This window comes from Cherax quadricarinatus, chromosome 36, assembly GCF_038502225.1.
Source record: "Cherax quadricarinatus isolate ZL_2023a chromosome 36, ASM3850222v1, whole genome shotgun sequence".
In the NCBI taxonomy this organism is placed as follows: domain Eukaryota; kingdom Metazoa; phylum Arthropoda; class Malacostraca; order Decapoda; family Parastacidae; genus Cherax; species Cherax quadricarinatus.
Genome location: NC_091327.1, coordinates 9,022,093 through 9,038,523, shown reverse-complemented (window position 1 = coordinate 9,038,523; position 16,431 = coordinate 9,022,093). Strand labels below are relative to the sequence as shown.

The 16,431-nt window shown below is 44.0% G+C and overlaps 1 protein-coding gene across 2 annotated transcripts in view; it reads left to right on the top strand.

Moving 5' to 3' along the window:
• The window catches only part of LOC128691427 (sodium-coupled monocarboxylate transporter 1), a 117,351-nt gene extending 109,413 nt beyond the window's left edge, over positions 1 to 7,938 (top strand). The window contains exon 9 of one of the 2 annotated variants that reach the window (XM_070091700.1): positions 7,448 to 7,938. In XM_070091700.1, coding sequence (XP_069947801.1) covers positions 7,448 to 7,659 — 212 coding nt within the window. In that variant the 3' untranslated portion in view covers positions 7,660 to 7,938. The remainder of the gene's footprint in view (positions 1 to 7,447) is intronic. The other variant, XM_070091701.1, reaches the window with a different exon arrangement.
• Positions 7,939 to 16,431: the final 8,493 nt, after the last annotated feature.

The following is a 16,431-nucleotide window of genomic DNA, read 5'->3' as shown; positions in this document are numbered from 1 at the left end:
TAACTCTACTATATAATCAAAACTCAGAACCACATGATCGCTAGCTCCAAGGGGCCTCTCGTAAGTGATGTCCTCAATGTCTGAACTGCTCAGGGTGAACACAAGATCCAGTCTTGCTGGCTCATCCTCCCCTCTCTCTCTGGTTGTGTCCCTGACATGTTGATGCATGAGGTTTTCAAGTACCACATCCATCATCTTGGCTCTCCATGTTTCGGGACCCCCATGTGGCTCCAGGTTTTCCCAGTCGATCTCCCTGTGGTTGAAATCGCCCATTACCAGTAACTTTGCTCTGCTCGAGTGAGCTCTTCTTGCCACCTCAGCCAGTGTGTCCACCATCACCCTGTTGTTTTCTTCGTACTCCTCTCTTGGCCTCCTGCAGTTCTGTGGTGGGTTATACATCACTTTATGTTCTCCGGACTGAATTGTACCTACAATGTAGTCTCATTCTCCAATCATGTCCATGTCTTCCATTTCCTCAAATCCCCATCGGTGTTTTATGAGCAGTGCAACCCCTCCTCCCCCTCTACTCCTTCTATCTTTCCTCAGGATCTGATATCCCATTGGGAAGATTGTGTCTGTTATTGTCTCAGCGAGTTTTGTTTCTGTGACTGCTATGATGTCTGGGGATTTTTCACTGATTCTTTCGTTACACTCCTCTTGTTTATTCGTTATTCCATCCGCGTTTGTGTACCAAACTTTCAGTTTCTTTTCTATCACTGTGGTCATGCAAGAATATTGGGGTTGGGGGAGCGAGAGCCTTGGGGGGGCCTATATGGGGCTGTGGTGTAGGTGGGGTTTGTGATGATGGGGGTGGGGTCAGAATGCCCATAAGGGACAGCTGCTGGGGTGAGGTTTGTGATATGGGGGTTGGTGGCAGAGGGAACAGTGAGTGGGTTGTAGTATAGGTTGCTCAGTTGCGTTGGGAATGTCGTGGTTGGAGTCTTTTGGTGGGAGATTCTGTGGGGTGTGTTTGCCCTTTCTCCTGTGTCTGGGTCCTGCTCATTTTCGTTGCTTCTCGTTCCTCCTTGCGTCTCTGTACCCTCTCTTTCAGTGTAGTCCTTTCGTCTTGTGTTCTGTCGCGGTCGAGGTATACTCTCTGGTACCCCTGTTTGTCCCTCAGTCTTGCTTTCTCTTGCAGAATCCTGGTTCGAACTGATTCTTCCTTGAAAATTACTTTGACAGGCCGTATCCTTCCACTCGCAAACCACCCAATTCTCTGAAAATTTGTCACCTGGGTCATATCGCCCTCACCTATTGTTTTCATGATGCCTTCAATCATTTTTTTCTCCTCCTGTTTTATTTCTTCAAAGTTGTCCCCCTTGGCTTCTTGGAGCCCATACACAAAAACTGACCTCACCCTTTCCTCCTCCCACTGAGTCTCCATCTGCTTCCTCTGAGGCATTTTATTTCCTTCCATTGACATGTTCTTGCCTTCAGTCCCTGTCATATCTGGAACTTCTATTCTCAGTGAACTGTCTTTCATGACCAGCTGTCGCTTGCCACTGCAGTTGGCTGTTAGAATCTCTGCATATAGCATACCTTCATTGTCTTCGGACCTGTCATTTGATCTTAGTGTACTCCTCGTCTTTTCCCTGGCCCCACGTGGGTCTGATAAGGCCTTCGCGTATGGCATGTCTGTTGTTGCTTACCGTCCCCTTGTCTGCACCTGATGTCACATCTGAATTGTCATTTGTCTCTCTAATCTGTTTCAGGCTTTGCAGTTTCTCTTCTAAGCACTGTATCCTAGCTTCTGCTGCTAAGACCTGTACTTCCCACTTCCTGCAATCCTCAGCTATCCGATCCTCCATTTTCTTACCAAGCTCTACTATCTTCCTTCCCCACTCTTCCTCCCTTTTTTGGAGCTCTAACTCCCAGTCTTTCCTCCCTGGTTCGTCTACCAGATCTCTGGTTTTCCGTCCTCTAGAGCCACCCAATTTTTTTTTTTTTTTTTTTTTTTTATACCACAGACAGAAGGCTAGAGGAGGGAGAGGGTGCGAGGGGGGGAGAGAAAGGGTAGAAAGAGGGAGAGAGAGGAGAGGGAAAGGGTAGAAAGAGGGAGAGAGAGGAGAGAGTATGGGGGTGAGGGATAAGACCAAGGGTGAGAGAGAGAAATGTGAGGGGGGAGAGAAAGGGTAGAGAGAGGGAGAGAGGGAGAGAGAGAGAGAGAGAGAGAGACAGACAGACAGACAGACAGACAGAGAAAGGAGGGTGAGGGAAAAGGCTATGAGAGAGAGAAATGCGAGGGAGGGGTAGAAATATAGAAAAAGGGAGATGGAGAGAGAAGCCTATAGAGAGAGAGAGAGAGAGAGAGAGAGAGAGAGAGAGAGAGAGAGAGAGAGAGAGAGAGGGAGAGAGTGAGAGAGTGAGAGAGAGAGAGAGAGGGAGAGAGAGGGAGAGAGAGAAAGAAAGAGTAGGGGGAAGGGGAGGGAAAAAGGCTATGAGAGAGAGAAACATGAGGGAAGGGGAGAGAGAAAGATAGGAGGGAGTGAAGGCAAGAGCGGGGGAGGGGAAAGGTCTGTGGGGGAGGGAAAGGTGTGTGAGGGGGTGAGGGGACGTGGTCAAATTCCAAGGATCAGCTGTGTGAATGAGTTGGTGTGTGTACTCACCTAGTTGTGGTTTCAGGGGTCGAGACTCAGCTCCTGGCCCCGAGTGTGTATGTGTGTGCGTGCGTGTGTGTGTGAGCACGTCAGTTGTTTATATGTCCCAGAAATGCATTTCACCTCTGTGTATCCATAATACTAATAAGATACCATTAACACTGAGAGTAATTCTAATAATTATAATACTAGCGTGTGTTAACGAGTCTTTCTTTCACCCAGTTATGTACTACCTTTTACTACATGTGTACCCAATACTTGCTTCTCAGATTGTACTGTCTTTGTGCCCTAAAACATTATCTCTCGAAACTGTTGTCAGGGCTGTAGTCCCATTAGCCCCGACTTAATCCTCCTGCCTATTCCTTGCTCCTACAAATTTTATCTTCCTACTACTGCTAGGTGTTGTGTGTATGATAATCGCTCTGGAGCAGGGTTTAGATAGCGAGCTACCAGTGACCGTAGGGCCGGCTCTACCACTCAAAACCTCCCGCCAACCACAAAAAGGTGATTTGTACGTTACTCCTCAGAGGGGACGTCCATTATTACAAAAAAGTAATTTTTAAAAGATGGTAAGATTTACTCCTTTTGTAATAAAGTGTTCGGGATACATAAATACACACATTAATATAAATTAATCTTTAATATATAAAAATCAACTATCTTTGGTCTAGAGGTATTTGAACTATGATATAATAATAATATGTACATGTTACTATAATAAATTATAATCAGCATTTTACTAAAATATAATTAATAACCCTACACAGGGTACAACTCTTGACACTACTGTCACTATATATATATATCTCTATGCTAAAACAATAAATTATAAATAACATTTTTATAATAATAAATTACAATCAACTGCCTCTCACGACACGAAGTCAGTCACACGACACTGTTCAGTGTACACTACAACCAGGCCATCTTCAGTGTCCCACGACACCCTTTTCATCTCAGTGTTCCACTACGGTCCTGTGCATATCTCAGTGTTCCACTCCATCGTACGTCCCTCAGTGTCACACTACGGTCCTGGCCCAGTTCAGTGTAACACTCCAACCTTTTCTTCATGTAATGTCCCACTAAACAGCATCTGACGACTCCGGCCCACAGTTGATCAACGTAGACGGTGAGTCCACAGACATCACCGGTAGTCCAGTAAATCCTCTCCAAAGGCGGTTGACACACCGCTAGCCGAACACCATGCTGCAAGCTCACTGAATGCGGCCGTCAAGTAACTGAGGCCAACAGACTCAGTGAGCTGCGGTGAGCGGTTCTTCTAACACCAGTAGATAGGTACGATTCGGTGGTCAGGTACCTACTGCATAGACGTGTACCCTGAGGAGTTCAGGTACTTAATGTTGAAGCCAGTAGACGTGTACCCTTCGGTGGTCAGGTACCTACTGCTTAGGTGTGTACAGCGAGGCGCTCTGGTACATACTGTTACTAAAGCCAGTAGACGTGTACCCTTCGGTGGTCAGGTACCTACTGCTTAGGTGTGTACAGCGAGGCGCTCTGGTACATACTGTTACTAAAGCCAGTAGACGTGTACCCTTCGGTGGTCAGGTACCTACTGCTTAGGTGTGTACAGCGAGGCGCTCTGGTACATACTGTTACTAAAGCCAGTAGACGTGTACCCTTCGGTGGTCAGGTACCTACTGCTTAGGTGTGTACCGTGAGGCACTCAGGCTCTTACTGCTCTAAGGCCGGCTCAGCAGCCCCCACATTGGGTTTGATGACGCACCCAGTGGTACTGCCGGCCGGCAGGTTAACTATTTAACCGCTAGTTTGGCAGGGGCCGCAACATCCATCCAGATGCCTGATGTACGATGCTCGCTGTACGATGCTCGCTGTACGATGACTCGTGCACCTCGCCCTTCCACATCTGACTTCTTCAGCTATTCTTTTCTCGTTGCCCTTTTGAGTCCTCATTTACCACACTTATCACTTGTATACTGCTACTTTCATAATTTACACTTCACTTTTGGTAAGTACACTTCTTATTTGTGATGACACCCAACCTGTTATGGCGGCCTACTTCCTCAGGCCTACTGCTGCCACCACCTCTGCTTATATATATTTATGTATATGTATGTATATATATATATATATATATTTTTTTTATTTTTTATTATCACACCGGCCGATTCCCACCAAGGCAGGGTGGCCCGAAAAAGAAAAACTTTCACCATCATTCACTCCATCACTGTCTTGCCAGAAGGGTGCTTTACACTACAGTTTTTAAACTGCAACATTAACACCCCTCCTTCAGAGTGCAGGCACTGTACTTCCCATCTCCAGGACTCAAGTCCGGCCTGCCGGTTTCCCTGAATCCCTTCATAAATGTTACTTTGCTCACACTCCAACAGCACGTCAAGTATTAAAAACCATTTGTCTCCATTCACTCCTATCAAACACGCTCACGCATGCCTGCTGGAAGTCCAAGCCCCTCGCACACAAAACCTCCTTTACCCCCTCCCTCCAACCCTTCCTAGGCCGACCCCTACCCCGCCTTCCTTCCACTACAGACTGATACACTCTTGAAGTCATTCTGTTTCGCTCCATTCTCTCTACATGTCCGAACCACCTCAACAACCCTTCCTCAGCCCTCTGGACAACAGTTTTGGTAATCCCGCACCTCCTCCTAACTTCCAAACTACGAATTCTCTGCATTATATTCACACCACACATTGCCCTCAGACATGACATCTCCACTGCCTCCAGCCTTCTCCTCGCTGCAACATTCATCACCCACGCTTCACACCCATATAAGAGCGTTGGTAAAACTATACTCTCATACATATTTATATATACATATATTTATATATATATATATATATATATATATATATATATATATATATATATATATATATATATATATATATATATCCCCTTTCTGGCCAGCTTGTTCACGTTGGCTGTGTGCTACATCACAGTTTCTCATACATATATATATATATATATATACATATATATATATATATATATATATATATATATATATATATATATATATATATATATATATATATATATATATATATATATATATATATATATATATATCCCCTTTCTGGCCAGCTTGTTCACGTTGGCTGTGTGCTACATCACAGTTTCTCGTTAGCCAACCTCTCTTAATTCTATTTGATATTTTCTCTTTAGTCACTCGCTTTGTACTTTGTATATTTGTAACAGTGTGGCAACAAGTGCCAACTAGGCCTCAACGAACTGGCACTTTGAAATTTTGTTGTATAATTTCAGGCTTTCTCTCGCCTTTACTTTATTTATTTTTGCTAATACATTGGTTATCACTTGTAGGGTTGTTCACTGACGTTCTCACTAACACTGGTTGTTTCTAGCTGCTAAAACACGTGTGTGTGTGTGTGTGTGTGTGTGTGTGTGTGTGTGTGTGTGTGTGTGTGTGTGTGTGTGTGTGTGTGTGTGCGTGTATGTGTGTGTGTGTGTGCAGGTGTGTGTGTGTGTGTGTGCGCATGTGTGTGAGTGTGTGTGCGTGTGTTTGAAAATTTGTCTGGACTGCCTCCATGTGAGTTGTCTACCCTGGCAAGCTCTGTTGACACCGAGCCTTGAGGTCGGTACCTCAGCCTCACAAGTGGCTTATAGGACAGATTTTCGTAAATGACTGATGTTGCAAGAAATCTCGCTTGCATGCAAGTATAAAGGACTAACTTACTTGGTGTTGGAGAATGTGTCCTGGTCTTCGACTTCCCTAAGCTTTAGTCCCTCTGGACTTCCCCTCAGAACCACGTGCAGCTGGGAGCCTTAATTCCTGCAATATTCAGTCAATATTAGTGACCTGCCTGCACCTCAGAAATTCCTATTTCCAATGGGGTGTGTATCCCCTAGCCTAACTATGCAGAAATGGACACTAGCTTCTAAGCCTGAAGGAGTGACGCCGGTAAGTACTGATCATGAACTGCCGCCTACACAAGGCCAACAGCTCAACTCACTTGCAATTTCTCCCAGAAGCTGGCCAGAATCCTGAGAAAAAGAGGGAGGTCTCGTCTTACTGTATGGGCCTGATGGAGGAGGTCATCTACGGTACGTCGAGGTGCCTCCACCAGATTTCCCCAGGTCTAGTATGTGAAGACACGTGGGGGCATCGCCTGCTGATCATGGCACTTGTTGCTCAGATGGTGCCTGGTCTTAGAAGAAAGGGCACTGCGGTCTCAAACCCGTGCCCCAGTATTCAAACTTGGGCTGCCAGTTCTCCATGGCTAACATAACCTAGTGTTTGCCTACATTATCGGCCTGTTACTACCTATGTTAAGATCTTAGGTCTACATTATTATTATCTACAGTTGCCTCAATAATCCTAATTTTAGTGTACTAACAGTATAAACTACCTACTTCTTCCCTGAAGGGTAAATCTATCAATTAAGAAGTACCTTCCAACCACCTGCACCAACCCAGGTGTGTGTGTGTGTTTTGGGTGGGTGTAAGGGCCACCATTTCCAGCTGTTTATCCGTGACATGTTGGGATCTTCGTACGCCGTATCTGTCCTGTGGAACTTTTAGGACTGAATAAATTTCCACATCGTGTGTGTGTGTGTGTGTGTATGTGTGTGTGTGTGTGTGTGTGTGTGTGTGTGTGTGTGTGTGTGTGTGTGTGTGTGTGTGTGTGTGTGTGTGTGTGTGTGTGTGTGTGTGCTTGCGTGCGTGCGTGTAGACACCAATGTATAAACAGATTTATTTTATTCCTTATTTTAGGAATTAAATTATTCTTGACTGGTAGTGTAATAATGACAAACAGCCTTAATGATCCATGTGCAGTCGACAGGGTATAAACCTAATAAAATAGCTAACTACTGTATTTCCCTCAATGGCAGGTCCAGTAGCACCGCATGAGCTGGAGCCTGAGTTAGTGAACGGCACGTGTTACCGGGTCTATGAAAGACTGTGGAGGCGGCTAGTGAGGAACACCAACCTGGAGTCTCTTAGCATGGCACCTACAGGCAAGGAACTTCAAACAGACAGTCTTTGCAAGCTCCAAGACCATCCATCAAAGAGTCATCCTGGAGAGAGACCTGCGGATGCTTGACTCACTACCTGGTCTCTCATCAAACATTACCTAAATTGAGAAAAATAATTGCGATGAAAGACGTAAGCTCTGGTGATGTCTCTGTTTAAACCAAGAGAAAAAGACGATAAAAAGAAGATTTCCTGGCACCATCAGCGGAAAACAGAGTTGGAGAATGTTCCCTACGAGCATTTAATGACGCCTGTAACCCATTTGTCATTATACATTCAAACACTTCTCGTTGTTGGAAATATAAACACAAATGCAGTATAATGTGATCCTTTATTGACAACGTTTCACCCACACAGTGGGCTTTCTCAAGTCACACACGGATCTACCTGGGGTTGGAAGGTACGAGAGTATTTATAGTCAGATTGTTGAGGTCAGGTGAAGAATGCTGCATCTGATGATCCACCGGGTGGGGTTATAGAGTCTTGGGTAGCTTGGCAGGGGTATTGGACAAGTTGTAGACCTTCTGCAGTGTTCTATGTTCTTATGTGGGATAGCGATGAAGAAGTTTCTTGGCGAGTGGTTCAGCTATGTTATAGAAGCCATTGTTCTGGTTGAAATTGTTGGTTATAGAGATAAGTGATGATTCCAGGATTCTTCTGTATTGAGTGTTGTCTTCTGTGGCTATAAGTCTTGAGTTTCTGTAGTTAATTAAATGGTTGTGTGAATTGCGATGCTGTACACAGGCATTCCTTGTATCGTCAGTCCTGCTTGCATATTGGTGTTCTGAAATGCGTGTTTGGAGGTCTCTTGATGTTTCGCCCACATATAATTTGTTGCAGTCATTACAAGGGATTATGTATACCCCTGCAGAGGATGGAGGCTTGTCCTGTCTACTACTGGTGATGTCCTTGATGGTCGTGGTTGTGGAGGTAGATACTTGGAATGATGTTTTGGCAAAGATGTTGGAAACATGTTTGGCAATGGAGTTGTTGGGGAGGACTATGTATCTCTTCTCGGCAGTGTCTTCTCTGGGTGTGTTGAAGATGTTTAATGCCCGCCGTCTGCAGTCTCTGATGAAGTGACTAGGATAGTGGAGTTTGGAAAATATTTGTTCAATTATAGTGCATTCTTCCTCAAGGAACTCATTGCTGCAGATTCTGAGTGCACGTAGGAAGAAGCCTATAATCACACCACGTTTGGTTTTGGTGTCGTGGTGAGAGTAGAAGTGGAGAAGATCGTTTTGGTTGGTGGGTTTTCGATAGACTTTAAAACGAAGTTCGTGGTCAGCTTTGCAGAGCAGAACATCAAGGAAAGGAAGAGTGTTGTCGACTTCTTCTTCAAGTGTGAACTGGATTGAAGGCTCGACCTGGTTGAGCTTGTCTTGGAGAGCTTGAACGTTGAAGCGTTTAGGAGTTATGAGGAGAATGTCGTCAACATAACGGAGCCAGGTGACAGACGAAGGAATAATGGTGGAGAAACGTTCGGCTTCTAGATGTTCCATGTATAAGTTCGCCAGGACTGCACTGAGTGGCGAACCCATGGGTAGTCCAAAAGTCTGCTGAAAGAGGTGATTTTCGAAGGAGAAACACGTAAAGCCAACTCATAGTTCAACAAGGTCGATGAAATCGCTGGCTGGAATGGGAAGATCAAGTGAATCGTCAATTTTCCTGCGCAAGAGATCGATGGCTTGTGTAGTAGGTACTTTGGTGAATAGGGAAGTCACGTCAAGGCTGGAAAGTTTCTTGTTCCTGATGTTGATGTTGCGAATGCGATTGAGAAGATCACCCGAGTGTTTGAGATGTGCTGGACTGATAGTGCCCAAGAGTTTAGAGAGGTGTTTGGCGAGAATTCCTGAGAGCTGGTGGGGAGCACTGCCTATTCCCGAGGATATGGGCCTCAGTGGGATACCAGGCTTGTGAGTCTTTGGCAGGCCATACATTCTGGCAGGTCTGGGGGTTGCTGGGCATGGTGTGCAGAAGTTTCTTCCCTTGTTCTGAGCCCCTCAGAATGCGGCGAGTCCTTTGAAGAAAAGTTTTAGTAAGGTTGTCCACTTGGTTAGTTGTGAGAGGTTTGTAGGTATCTGGGTCATTAAGTAGATTGAGCATTTTGTTCCTGTAATCGTCAGTGTTCATGATAACAACACCACCTCCTTTATCAGCTACAGCTCGGACCTACCTTGAAGAGTGTGCAGATGACTTAAACAATGCTACAAAGAAAGCTTTTCTCCAAGCCAGAACACTAGGCACAACACTCCGGGGCAACATGAACAGACGCACCGCCGAAATCATTCGCAGCAGAGTTACCACAGCGAATGTTCAACAGAAGATCAGACTTACTAGAAAACTACAAACACTCTGCGATAATAGTAACTGGAAAAGTTTAGGAAGACCTGAAATTATTCAAAATCTTTCATCTCGTCCACTGTCAACCACAGAAACTGAAGCCCTCAGCTTAGGCCTCAAATTCGCAACAGGAATTACGAAACCAAAACAAGACCTCAATTTCATCGCCAAAAACTACAGACACAATGACTCCGACTTCCAAAAAGGCTATCTTCAAGGCATCATCTCAGCAGCCATCTCAACACACAGCTCCCCAGTCATACCTCGACGTTACATCAATGCACTCAAAGGTTTAGCAGAAGACACGACCATCAGGGTCACCACCGCTGATAAAGGAGGTGGTGTTGTTATCATGAACACTGACGATTACAGGAACAAAATGCTCAATCTACTTAATGACCCAGATACCTACAAACCTCTCACAACTAACCAAGTGGACAACCTTACTAAAACTTTTCTTCAAAGGACTCGCCGCATTCTGAGGGGCTCAGAACAAGGGAAGAAACTTCTGCACACCATGCCCAGCAACCCCAGACCTGCCAGAATGTATGGCCTGCCAAAGACTCACAAGCCTGGTATCCCACTGAGGCCCATATCCTCGGGAATAGGCAGTGCTCCCCACCAGCTCTCAGGAATTCTCGCCAAACACCTCTCTAAACTCTTGGGCACTATCAGTCCAGCACATCTCAAACACTCGGGTGATCTTCTCAATCGCATTCGCAACATCAACATCAGGAACAAGAAACTTTCCAGCCTTGACGTGACTTCCCTATTCACCAAAGTACCTACTACACAAGCCATCGATCTTTTGCGCAGGAAAATTGACGATTCACTTGATCTTCCCATTCCAGCCAGCGATTTCATCGACCTTGTTGAACTATGTGTTGGCTTTACGTGTTTCTCCTTCGAAAATCACCTCTTTCAGCAGACTTTTGGACTACCCATGGGTTCGCCACTCAGTGCAGTCCTGGCGAACTTATACATGGAACATCTAGAAGCCGAACGTTTCTCCACCATTATTCCTTCGTCTGTCACCTGGCTCCGTTATGTTGACGACATTCTCCTCATAACTCCTAAACGCTTCAACGTTCAAGCTCTCCAAGACAAGCTCAACCAGGTCGAGCCTTCAATCCAGTTCACACTTGAAGAAGAAGTCGACAACACTCTTCCTTTCCTTGATGTTCTGCTCTGCAAAGCTGACCACGAACTTCGTTTTAAAGTCTATCGAAAACCCACCAACCAAAACGATCTTCTCCACTTCTACTCTCACCACGACACCAAAACCAAACGTGGTGTGATTATAGGCTTCTTCCTACGTGCACTCAGAATCTGCAGCAATGAGTTCCTTGAGGAAGAATGCACTATAATTGAACAAATATTTTCCAAACTCCACTATCCTAGTCACTTCATCAGAGACTGCAGACGGCGGGCATTAAACATCTTCAACACACCCAGAGAAGACACTGCCGAGAAGAGATACATAGTCCTCCCCAACAACTCCATTGCCAAACATGTTTCCAACATCTTTGCCAAAACATCATTCCAAGTATCTACCTCCACAACCACGACCATCAAGGACATCACCAGTAGTAGACAGGACAAGCCTCCATCCTCTGCAGGGGTATACATAATCCCTTGTAATGACTGCAACAAATTATGTGGGCGAAACATCAAGAGACCTCCAAACACGCATTTCAGAACACCAATATGCAAGCAGGACTGACGATACAAGGAATGCCTGTGTACAGCATCGCAATTCACACAACCATTTAATTAACTACAGAAACTCAAGACTTATAGCCACAGAAGACAACACTCAATACAGAAGAATCCTGGAATCATCGCTTATCTCTATAACCAACAATTTCAACCAGAACAATGGCTTCTATAACATAGCTGAACCACTCGCCAAGAAACTTCTTCATCGCTATCCCACTTAAGAACATAGAACACTGCAGAAGGTCTACAACTTGTCCAATACCCCTGCCAAGCTACCCAAGACTCTATAACCCCACCCGGTGGATCAGATGCAGCATTCTTCACCTGACCTCAACATTCTGACTATAAATACTCTCGTACCTTCCAACCCCAGGTAGATCCGTGTGTGACTTGAGAAAGCCCACTGTGTGGGTGAAACGTTGTCAATAAAGGATCACATTATACTGCATTTGTGTTTATATTTCCATTGTGTCGGTATCTTATACCATTTATTACTTCTCGTTGTTTATGATGACAAATGTATATATAAATTCTCGCAGGTATTTGTGAAGAGTCATGTATATGGGTCTTTATAAGACCTTTGTTAGAATGCCATTTAGAGAATAATAATATACATATATACGTATTTCTGTAGGAATATATAAGGCTCGGCTTACCTTGCAACAAGTCTTGCCTTGTGAAGCTCTGTATTTACTTCCCTATACATTACATATTACTGTTTATTATTAAATATTAGGTGACAGCAGCAGCTGGTTAAGTATCCTGGAAGGAGCACTCATAAATATTGTCCTGATTTCTGTCTTCCTCCAAAATTTTCCTTTATAACGTGAGAACACCTCATCGAATTTACTTCAAAATTTCATCACTGGTTTACTGTAACTAAGGAGAAATTCAAGCAACTAATAACATGTGCCGGTGACCTCTGGTTTATTTTATATACACATTTCCAGGATTTGGTTTCCATGACTTAATCTGAAAAATCTTTCTTTGGTGAGCTCTAAATTTTGAACTTACATTTGTGTACCACACTTAGGTGTTACTGGAGAGCGTGAGTGCAAATTTGTTAATTTTAGTTTTAAAATTGTAGTAGTAGGTTGGTAGACAGCAACCACCCAGGGAAGTACTACCGTCCTGCCAGATGACTGTGAAACAGAAACCTGCAACTGTTTTACATGATGGTAGGATTGCTGGTTTCTTTTTCTGTCTCATAAACATGCTAGATAACAGGGATATCTTGCTAGTCCTACTTACACTTTGGTCACACTTCACAGACACGCACATGCATATATATATACATACATCTAGGTTTTTCTCCTTTTTCTAAATAGCTCTTGTTCTTCTTTATTTCTTCTATTGTCCATGGGGAAGTGGAAAAGAATCTTTCCTTCGTAAGCCATGCGTGTCGTACGAAGCGACTAAAATGCCGGGAGCAATGGGCTAGTAACCCCTTCTCCTGTAGACATTTACTAAAAAAGAGAAGAAGAAAAACTTTATAAAACTGAGATGCTTGAATGTGCGTGGATGTAGTGCGGATGACAAGAAACAGATGATTGCTGATGTTATGAATGAAAAGAAGTTGGATGTCCTGGCCCTAAGCGAAACAAAGCTGAAGGGGGTAAGGGAGTTTCGGTGGGGGGAAATAAATGGGATTAAATCTGGAGTATCCGAGAGAGTTAGAGCAAAGGAAGGGGTAGCAGTAATGTTGAAGGATCAGTTATGGAAGGAGAAAAGAGAATATGAATGTGTAAATTCAAGAATTATGTGGATTAAAGTATAGGTTGGATGCGAAAAGTGGGTCATAATAAGCGTGTATGCACCTGGAGAAGAGAGGAATGTAGAGGAGAGAGAGAGATTTTGGGAGATGTTAAGTGAATGTATAGGAGCCTTTGAACCAAATGAGAGGGTAATTGTGGTAGAGGACCTGAATGCTAAAGTAGGAGAAACTTTTAGTGAGGGTGTGGTAGGTAAGTTTGGGGTGCAAGGTGTAAATGATAATGGGAGCCCTTTGATTGAACTTTGTATAGAAAGGGGTTTAGTTATAGGTAATACATATTTTAAGAAAAAGAGGATAAATAAGTATACAAGATATGATGTAGGGCGAAATGACAGTAGTTTGTTGGATTATGTATTGGTAGATAAAAGACTGTTGAGTAGACTTCAGGATGTACATGTTTATAGAGGGGCCACAGATATATCAGATCACTTTCTAGTTGTAGCTACACTGAGGGTAAAAGGTAGATGGGATACAAGGAGAATAGAAGCATCAGGGTAGAGAGAGGTGAAGGTTTATAAACTAAAAGAGGAGGCAGTTAGGGTAAGATATAAACAGCTATTGGAGGACAGATAGGCTAATGAGAGCATAGGCAATGGGGTCGAAGAGGTATGGGGTAGGTTTAAAAATGTAGTGTTGGAGTGCTCAGTAGAAGTTTGTGGTTACAGGAAGGTGGGTGCGGGAGGGAAGAGGAGCGATTGGTGGAATGATGATGTAAAGAGAGTAGTAAGGGAGAAAAAGTTAGCATATGAGAAGTTTGTACAAAGTAGAAGTGATGCAAGGAGGGAAGAGTATATGGAGAAAAAGAGAGAGGTTAAGAGAGTGGTGAAGCAATGTAAAAAGAGAGTAAATGAGAGAGTGGGTGAGATGTTATCAACAAATTTTGTTGAAAATAAGAAAAAGTTTTGGAGTGAGATTAACAAGTTAAGGAAGCCTAGAGAAAAAATGGATTTGTCAGTTAAAAATAGGAGAGGAAAGTTATAAAATGGAGAGTTAGAGGTATTGGGAAGATGGAGGGAATATTTCCAGGAATTGTTAAACGTTGATGAAGATAGGGAAGCTGTGATTTCGTGTATAGGGCAAAGAGGAATAACATCTTGTAGGAGTGAGGAAGAACCAGTTGTGAGTGTGGGGGAAGTTCGTGTGGCAGTAGGTAAAATGAAAGGGGGTAAGGCAGCCGGGATTGATGGAATAAAGATAGAAATGTTAAAAGCAGGTGGGGATATAGTTTTGGAGTGGTTGGTGCAATTATTTAATAAATGTATAGAAGAGGGTAAGGTACCTAGGGATTGGCAGAGAGCATGCATAGTTCCTTTGTATAAAGGCAAAGGGGATAAAAGAGAGTGCAAAAATTATAGGGGGATAAGTCTGTTGAGTATACCTGGTAAAGTGTATGGTAGAGTTATAATTGAAAGAATTAAGAGTAAGACGGAGAATAGGATAGCAGATGAACAAGGAGGCTTTAGGAAAGGTAGGGGGTGTGTGGACCAGGTGTTTACAGTGAAACATATAAGTGAACAGTATTTAGATAAGGCTAAAGAGGTCTTTGTGGCATTTATGGATTTGGAAAAGGCGTATGACAGGGTGGATAGGGGGGCAATGTGGCAGATGTTGCAAGTGTATGGTGTAGGAGGTAGGTTACTGAAAGCAGTGAAGAGTTTTTACGAGGATAGTGAGGCTCAAGTTAGAGTATGTAGGAAAGAGGGAAATTTTTTCCCAGTAAAAGTAGGCCTTAGACAGGGATGTGTGATGTCACCGTTGTTGTTTAATATATTTATAGATGGGGTTGTAAGAGAAGTAAATGCGAGGGTCTTGGCAAGAGGCGTGGAGTTAAAAGATAAAGAATCACACACAAAGTGGGAGTTGTCACAGCTGCTCTTTGCTGATGACACTGTGTTCTTGGGAGATTCTGAAGAGAAGTTGCAGAGATTGGTGGATGAATTTGGTAGGGTGTGCAAAAGAAGAAAATTAAAGGTGAATACAGGAAAGAGTAAGGTTATGAGGATAACAAAAAGATTAGGTGATGAAAGATTGGATATCAGATTGGAGGGAGAGAGTATGGAGGAGGTGAACGTATTCAGATATTTGGGAGTGGACGTGTCAGCGGATGGGTCTATGAAAGATGAGGTGAATCATAGAATTGATGAGGGAAAAAGAGTGAGTGGTGCACTTAGGAGTCTGTGGAGACAAAGAACTTTGTCCTTGGAGGCAAAGAGGGGAATGTATGAGAGTATAGTTTTACCAACGCTCTTATATGGGTGTGAAGCGTGGGTGATGAATGTTGCAGCGAGGAGAAGGCTGGAGGCAGTGGAGATGTCATGTCTGAGGGCAGTGTGTGGTGTGAATATAATGCAGAGAATTAGTAGTTTGGAAGTTAGGAGGAGGTGCGGGATTACCAAAACTGTTGTCCAGAGGGCTGAGGAAGGGTTGTTGAGGTGGTTCGGACATGTAGAGAGAATGGAGCGAAAGAGAATGACTTCAAGAGTGTATCAGTCTGTAGTGGAAGGAAGGCGGGGTAGGGGTCGGCCTAGGAAAGGTTGGAGGGAGGGGGTAAAGGAGGTTTTGTGTGCGAGGGGCTTGGACTTCCAGCAGGCATGCGTGAGCGTGTTTGATAGGAGTGAATGGAGACAAATGGTTTTTAATACTTGACGTGCTGTTGGAGTGTGAGCAAAGTAACATTTATGAAGGGATTCAGGGAAACCGGCAGGCCGGACTTGAGTCCTGGAGATGGGAAGTACAGTGCCTGCACTCTGAAGGAAGGGTGTTAATGTTGCAGTTTATAAACTGTAATGTAAAGCACCCTTCTGGCAAGACAGTGATGGAGTAAATGATGGTGAAAGTTTTTCTTTTTCGGGCCACCCTGCCTTGGTGGGAATCCGCCAGTGTGATAATAAAAAAAATAAAAATAATATATATACCTGGAGTTTACCTGGAGAGAGTTCCGAGGGTCAACGCCCCCGCGGCCCGGTCTGTGACCAGGCCTCCTTGTGGATCAGAGCCTGGTCAACC